The 8,154-nt window shown below is 35.4% G+C and overlaps 1 protein-coding gene across 3 annotated transcripts in view; it reads right to left on the reverse strand.

Annotated features, from left to right (window-relative positions):
• Window positions 1-8,154, reverse strand: part of LOC106875285 (endonuclease/exonuclease/phosphatase family domain-containing protein 1) — an 84,708-nt gene that overhangs the window by 13,120 nt on the left and 63,434 nt on the right. For all 3 annotated transcript variants that reach the window (XM_052968280.1, XM_052968275.1, XM_052968279.1), the window contains exons 4-5: window positions 7,292-7,390; window positions 4,275-4,403 (exon numbers count right to left, since the gene is read on the reverse strand). In XM_052968280.1, coding sequence (XP_052824240.1) covers window positions 4,275-4,403; window positions 7,292-7,390 — 228 coding nt within the window. The remainder of the gene's footprint in view (window positions 1-4,274; window positions 4,404-7,291; window positions 7,391-8,154) is intronic.

Genomic DNA, 8,154 nt, shown 5'->3' on the forward strand with positions numbered 1-8,154 from the left:
TTGACAACCGATGCTGGTGTGTTTATGTCCCCGTAACTTAGCAGTTCGGCAAAAGAAACCGATAGAATAAGTCCTGGGGTCGATTTGCTCGACTAAAGGCGGTGCTCCAGCATGGTCACAGTCAAATGACTGAAACAAGTAAAAGAGTAAATAGAGAATAACTAACAAAACCAAAATCTTAAGTATGATTTTCAAATCAAGTCCTCTTAATAAAAAGACTGGTACACATTTCACAACTGTACACCACTGTTATAAGAGAGCCTTTATGTGTTCACTTGATTTGCTAGAAATAGCAGCAAAATCCGTTTTGAATTACACCCTACAAAAGAGTGAGACTTTCAATAATGTAATCATACATCTAATATATCTCAAAAACAAAAAAAAAAAAGAAAAAATGGATAATCATGGCAGGACAACTTTTGATTATAGGTCAGTAAGACCAGAGCCGACCTGGGGCTGTAGATAGAATGCTTTTCAGTTGTCTCAGTAACAAACATCATCTGTATAAATGAACTGGATCCAGAGCAGCTGGTATTCTGGGAAAGCTAAGATTTGTTACTTCACTAACAAGAAGTAAATAATCAACTTCAAAATCTTACTAATTTTAGAAACTGAGAAACATAGCTTGCAATGTGTGTTAGAATTAGTACTATTAGCATGTACATATTGTGAGCTTATATATATATATGGGTGAGTGTCTTCTACTATAGCCTTGGACTGACCTCAGCCTAATGAATGAATTTGGTAAGCGGATTGTGCTTTCTTTGAGAGACAAGTGGGAATGGAAATATGTGTGTGTGTACTTATATAGATATCGTCACTATCATTTTAAAGTCCATTTTCCAAGCCTGCCTGGGTCAGAGGAAGTTTGTTGAAGGGCATCTAGCCATAGAAAATAGCCAGATGCCCTTTCTATCAGCATCCCTTACTTGTTTCGAATTAAGGAAATAATTCCCCTTGGCCCAATGTGTTTCTCACAGAAAACTGGAAATGAACAACAGTGATGTTCATTTGTAATCATCCCATAATATAAAAATAAGGGTACACACGCACACAAATATCTGGGTATCTACACACACACACACACACACGCACACACAATGGGCTTCTTTCAGTCTCTCTTTCTCAAATCCACTCACAAAGTCTTTTATTTCATTGTTTCCTTAATCTATACCCTTCACATTTTCCCTATTTGTCGCCGATGATGGAATATCCCATATTTTGGGATATCCCAGAAACAGCTGTAAGACTTAAAATTTTTCTAATAATAATAATAACGTATATGACTTGAGATGTTTGTCTTGCTTTAGGGTTTGCTGTCCTCTTAAACGATTATATATCCGCTATATCGGAAATCTACAATGGTTCCATAACTCCTGTCTCGGCCATGAGCTTGGAGCCCTGGTAATCTGTTACAGCACTTACCCAGCGTACCTAGTCATTTAGATCACCTGTGAACTAAATCCCCATATTTTGTATATGTATATATATATATATATATATATATATATATATATATATATATATGCATGTATGTACTGTTATTCTTTATATTGACACCAACTGGAATTCCATATTAAAAAAATAGAAAGCTAACATTGTTCTTGTTACAATGTTACAATAGAGAACATATTCCTCACAGAGGTAATGAATTCTATATCATGATGGTGAAAATTTCTTTCCTGGAACAAGCCTGAAACCATTTCAAACTATTCTAAGAGTTATTTCTGTGTTAGTAAAATGGTAAAGGGTAAAGACCTCCACCGGTCATGAATGACCATGGGATTGCACCTAGAAAGTTCCCCTCCAAGGCACAAGTCTGGGCAAGGTTATCTATAGAAAACCTGCAGTCGTCGTCGTCGTCATTTAACGTCCGCTTTCCATGCTAGCATGGGTTGGACGATTTGACTGAGGACTGGTGAAACCAGATGGCTACACCAGGCTCCAATCTGATTTGGCAGAGTTTCTACAGCTGGATGCCCTTCCTAACGCCAACCACTCAGAGAGTGTAGTGGGTGCTTTTACGTGTCACCCGCACGAAGGCCAGTCAGGCGGTACTGGTAACGGCCATGCTCATCTCGCTCGAGAAACCTCATGTGTCACCCGCACAAGAGCCAGCCCAGGGGCACTGGCAACGATCCCGCTCGAAAGATTTCATGTGTCGCTCGCACATGAGCCAGTTCAGGGGCACTGGCAACGATCCCGCTCGAAAGATTTCATGTGTCGCCCGCACATGAGCCAGTCCAGGGGCACCGGCAGCGATCTCCACCAATGCATATCATCCTCCCCTCGCCATGCCACTGATGTTATCCAAGAGAAAGGCAAACGCTGATATTGCTTGGCACCAGAGACATCGCAACTCATTTCTACAGCTGAGTAAACTGGAGCAGTGTAAAATAAAGTGCCTTGCTCAAGAACACAATACACAGCCCAATTTGGGAATCGAACTCACTACCTCATGATTGTGAGCCCGATGCTCCAACCACTGAGCCATAAAAATTTAAGACAATGCATCCTCAAGAATTTAGTATTCTAGACCATTTCTTCAATACTGCTATCTTGAGCTAACCTTTCAGTCAGCTGTTTTTTAAAGGACATAGACTACAGACTGGTGTCTTACAGTGGTTGATTTTGTGGTGCTAAAACTTATGAGATGTATCAAATGCATCCTCTAAATCAATAAATTTCTTTTGAAATATATCTGTTGTTATAAAAAAATATTATAGCAGTGTTTCCATACCTTGATGTTAATGTGGACTGCATATAGGGGAGATATTCTTTCTTGTGCCACCTGATTTATTAGCTTCATTTTTTTTTTTCCTATTACTTATTTCAAATATTCCATTTTTGTCTTTATAACAGCTTAAATATTCCTGCCATTTGTAATAACTGCAGTGCAAAGTGTTTTATTAGTCATGTCTCTAATTCTATCCCAAACGTCACTGAAGCTTTTAACATTGCTGCAATAATCCTGGAGTAAGTGGTAGATTCCTGATAGTCATACACACAGATGTTCAATAATCTTTCATAGTAACAATTTCAAGAGCCTGTTTCATGTTTACATGCATTTGTGTTGTATATACACTTATTAAAAGTCTTTGTATTCATGTTCTGAATGAGAAAAGATACTGGATATGATAGTGAAAAAAGTCATTAAAAGAGAATTGTAAATAATTTTAAAACGGTTAATTTAATGAAATACTGGCTGAAAGGAGAAAAAAGTTGGTGGTAGAGACTATCTAAAGTAAGGAAAATTTAGGGACAAAGAAATCCTGATGTAAGGTACTGCAGCTATGTGACTGAGGAATGGGCTTAGGAAGATTATGCTAAGCATATAAAATAAGACATGATTGAAGAGTATTACAAATCTATGTTGATGATAATGATGTCAGAAAATAATAATCTACAAAAAACTGTATAATAAAAATTTTGAAGAGGACAGAAGAATAAATACTATGTGTGTGTATGTTTAAATGACTAAATAGTTATAAAAGATATACACTACTATAGCCTCGGGCCGACCAAAGCCTTGTGAGTGGATTTGGTTGACGGAAACTGAAAGAAGCCCGTCATATACATGCATATATATATATATATATATAGTTATATATGTATGTATGTGTGTATGTGTTTGTGTGTCTGTGTTTGTCCCCCACAACATCGCTTGACAACCGATGCTGGTGTGTTTACGTCCCCGTAACTTAATGGTTCAGCAAAAGAAACCGATAGAATAAGTACTAGGCTTCCAAAGAATAAGTCCTGGGGTCGATTAGCTCGACTAAAGGTGGTGCTCCAGCATGGCCACAGTTAAAAGACTGAAACAAGTAAAAGAGTAAAAGAGTACTACCAAGAATGGAAGCAGATATAGAAAGTTACTAAAAATTTAAATTAAGCAATTAACCCTTTGCCTGACATAAATGACCGTGCTCATTTTCAGACTTTTAGTTAACCCTCGTTTCATATGTTCTGTGTAATAAAGAGCTTTCCTTTTATAAGTCTCATTTATTCTCGTAGTTGGAAAAAAAATTGGGAATGTGTATAATATACGATGTGTGAATGACAGGGAAATATGTCCAGTGTATTACATGTGATACACAGGATGGGTAATAGTTTAAGCAAATAAAGTGAGTAACAGAAAATAGTAGAATATGAATAACTGCAAATAACAAAAACGATAAACATGTGAAGTAGGCATTGGTCTGAATGATGGACAGCAGGATCATTTAAGGTTATTGTAGATCAAAACAATAAATATTTTTTTTTTCATTACATACCTGGAAAAATCCAGACAAAGCTTGGCACTCAAAAGGACATTCTTGAGAAGGCTTGATATTTTGTAGATTAGTTCCAGTTAATTTAATTCCTTGTTCTACATCATAAATGAAGCCACTGTGTTCGACATTCTTTTAGGATATAAGAAAAAAAAAAAACCCAGGAATATTAAACTGAAATTTCTATTGAGGAAAAATTCAACAATAAAACATTTTTTCCTAAAAAAAGAAATAATTCTGAACATTGGAACCATTTCTAGGATTTGATTTCAGTGACTTCATGGGAAGCCTCACACCCTGCACACACTCTAAAGAGATTGTTCAGTGAGCATAGATAAAGCAGGAATGAGATGTCTCTTAGTCTTGTTTGCCATCTGACAATCTCTCTCATGCTGGTGCCACAGAAAATAAAAAGACAAAAAAACCCAATACACACTGTAAAGTTGATGACAAATGAATGGAGAAAACAGAGGATTGTGAATTCCCTTTAGTCTTGTCTTGCCAAAGTCACAGGAACCTCTCCAGTGCTTGTGCCATGGGAAAATGCACCCAGTACTTTTGGCAAAGCAGTTGGTAATAAGAAGGGACACCAGCCGAAGAAATGAAGCCAAAATAATACATATGAGCACCAACTCCCAATAAGAAAGGATTTGAACCATGAGGACTCGGAAAAGAGATGTAAAATGATGATAATGAGTTGAGTCTAAACCATTCATAAATTTCAATCTAATGAACAATCTTCCATATATAACTATTGCAAAGGTAATATATTTATTGTTTTTTTTGAAATTTCAAGAAACAAACATTATTCAATTCAATGGCCCAGTCATTCTTTTCATTATAACAAAAAACAAGAATTTTAAACTTTGGTTAACATTTCAGTATAAACAAAATATTGAAATAGTTTGTTTTTAAAGATTTGTTTTACAAGTTACAGAGAATTTTAATGAAAGTTTCAATAGTGATGTGAAATAAATAAAAATTCATTATTTCTGTTTAATCCTTCTGATACCAATCTGCATGAACCAGCCTCTAGTTCTTTCATACACAATTCTCTGTTTTAGACTGATCTTAACAAAGACCTTCCATCAAAATTTCATGCTAATTTATATTCCAAACACCAATTTAATAATGATAAAGTTATTTTAATAAATTCTTCATTAAATTCACAATTAATTGAAACAAAGATAGCGTATTTTAACCGAAATAAAGTAACAAAGAAGTTAAAGAATTCCTGCACATGGAATACAAAATACAAGACATATAGTTGTAAAACCTTTCATGAAGTATAGAGAAAGAACATGAAGGAATAAGTCAGGTGTGTAAAATGCCAATCAACTAATAAATATTTGACAGCTGACAAGTTCTTTGAAGTTGTTAATTTTTAGTTTTAAATATTTAAAGAGAATAACCTCAGTCATGAGTTAATTTTTGCTGTTTCTAAGGTCGCGAGCTGGCAGAAACAGGTGAAATGCTTAGTGGTATTTCATCTGTCTTTACGTTTTGACTTCAAATTCCACTGAGGTCGACTTTGCCTTTCATCCTTTCAGGGTCGATAAATTAAGTACCAGTTGTATACTGGGGTCGATCTAATCAACTGGTCCCCTCCCCCAAAATTTCAGGCCTTGCACCTAGAGCAGAAAGGAATATTTTTATTTCGTCTATCTTTATATTCCAAGTTCAAATTCCACCATGGTTGACTTTGCCTTTCATCCTTTTGGGGTCGATAAATTAAGTACCAGTTATGTACTGGGTCGATCTAATCGACTGGCCCCCTCCTCCCCCAAAATTTCGGGCCTTGTGCCTAGAGTAGAAAAGAATTTTTGCTGTTTCTGTTGAAGACAATGATAGGAACAAAAACTGTATTTTGGCAAGATTCTGCCTTTTTACAAGCAAGGTTTCTGCATCCATAACTTCTCTACTCACCTTTTCTTCTTTACCTGTATTATGCTGATAGTGTAACTACTACAAATAGTACCTTGTAATCTATACCACCATCCTGCTAGTCATCACCTCCTCTCTCCAAGCCACTTCTTATTGACATCCATTACTCTTATTAGTAGCCATCATCCCCTTTAGTACTATCCATTACTCTCTGCCTCCACTACACTTGCAGCTTTCACCAACACTTTCTGATTTATCTTTTGTCATCACCTCTCTTCTACTCACCTTCTCAAACATGTTATCTTTTGTGTACAAACATGACAGACTAGTGAGGACTCTCTAGCTCTAAGTATTACAAAGCAACTTCACGATGAAATGCCACGATGAAATGCTTCCAGTACATTCTTTTCAGGGTTAATTAAGAAGCAGAGACAATGTGGAGTCAAGAGGACCTTTTAGTCTTGTCAAGAACATGTCAACCTCTCTAGTGCTGACACCACAATAAAAAGCACTAAGTACACTCTGTAAAACTGGTGGTGGTAGCAAGATTATCCAGCCTTAAATAGTAAGTCAAAAACAAAACATGTAAGTGAAACACAATCTTCCAACAGGCCAAGAAGGGCACTAACATCACATACAAACTGACTTGGACCATGACAATTTGTCTATCCAATGCTAGCATGAAAAACAGGCATAAAATGAGGATGATAATGATGAATTTCTTCAAGTAAAATACATAGTAAGCATATTGTAACAAATATAAGTTTTACATAGTCTATTAAAGCAGAAATACTGACAAAATTTTTCTGTTTTCTTTTTTGTTAGTATTGTTGCAGCACTTCAGAAATTTAATAGCAGTGAAATCAGTGAAATAGAAAAGATTCAACCCTTTAACATTCAGAGATTTCTCTGTCAAACATAATGCTTATATTATTCACATTGTTTTGAATTAATCATGCATAATCTTGTAGCTTTGAGATTTCAACATTGTATTAGTATATTTTCAGAAATAACATTGTAGTGTGGATATGAGAGGCTGGAACTGGTCAGTTTTAACATAAAACAAGTAGAATATTTTGGCCAGACATGGCCGGATTAAATGCTAAAAGGTTAAATTAGAATTAACATATTTTTACCTCAATATTAGGGTTTGCCATCACATATTCCCATTTTCTGTTCCTTCCTTTCCATTTACGAACATTAGAAAGTCTTGGATGATTCAGTTCATCACATATCTAAAACCAGAGAAAATAAAAGACTAAAGAACATCTACAAATACTTTTTTTTTTTTTCTACCTTCCAAACAACAGTACTTCCACTTTCTAATTGCTTCTTTTTTGTTTTTTTTACATAATGCTTACATTTTTCATAACCATTATTCACGGAGACCAAAAAAGGAGAAAAAAATAGGCTTCATTTTTAATTCTAATGCAATACTTAGTAAACTATTAAGATGTTGAAACTAAAATGCTTGGTTACATAAAAGACAGTAGTTTACAATGAACAAATTCAACTTTTAGTCTTCCATCATTAAGCTCTGATATTTATAAATTCTACTAATTCTTTACAATATAACCAAATATATTCAATTGTCTTATAATGTTTGAATAAAGTAAGACTAAGTATGATTAATACTGAAAGTGGCTATAGTAAAAGCATAGTTGCTGAACTGAATGAACTGATTGGGTGCAGCTGTTTGGACACTGCTTATTTGGTGATTTGGCATGGCTGACTGGACATTGAACCAGTTCAAGTGACAGTACTTTTTGGCATTGGAAGCAAGCATACACACAAACACATGCATGTGCGCATATATATATATATATATACACACACAGAAGGGGAGAGTGAGAGACATTACAATTCATTAATTGAACACAATTGACATAAACACTTTCTCTCTACTCATAAACATAAAGAGAAATATGCTCATACGCAAAGAGAGAGAGAGAGAGAGAGAGAGAGAGGGGGAAAGAGAGAGAGAGAGAGAGAGAGAGAG

Source organism: Octopus bimaculoides, chromosome 1 (assembly GCF_001194135.2).
Source record: "Octopus bimaculoides isolate UCB-OBI-ISO-001 chromosome 1, ASM119413v2, whole genome shotgun sequence".
NCBI classification, from domain to species: Eukaryota; Metazoa; Mollusca; class Cephalopoda; order Octopoda; family Octopodidae; genus Octopus; species Octopus bimaculoides.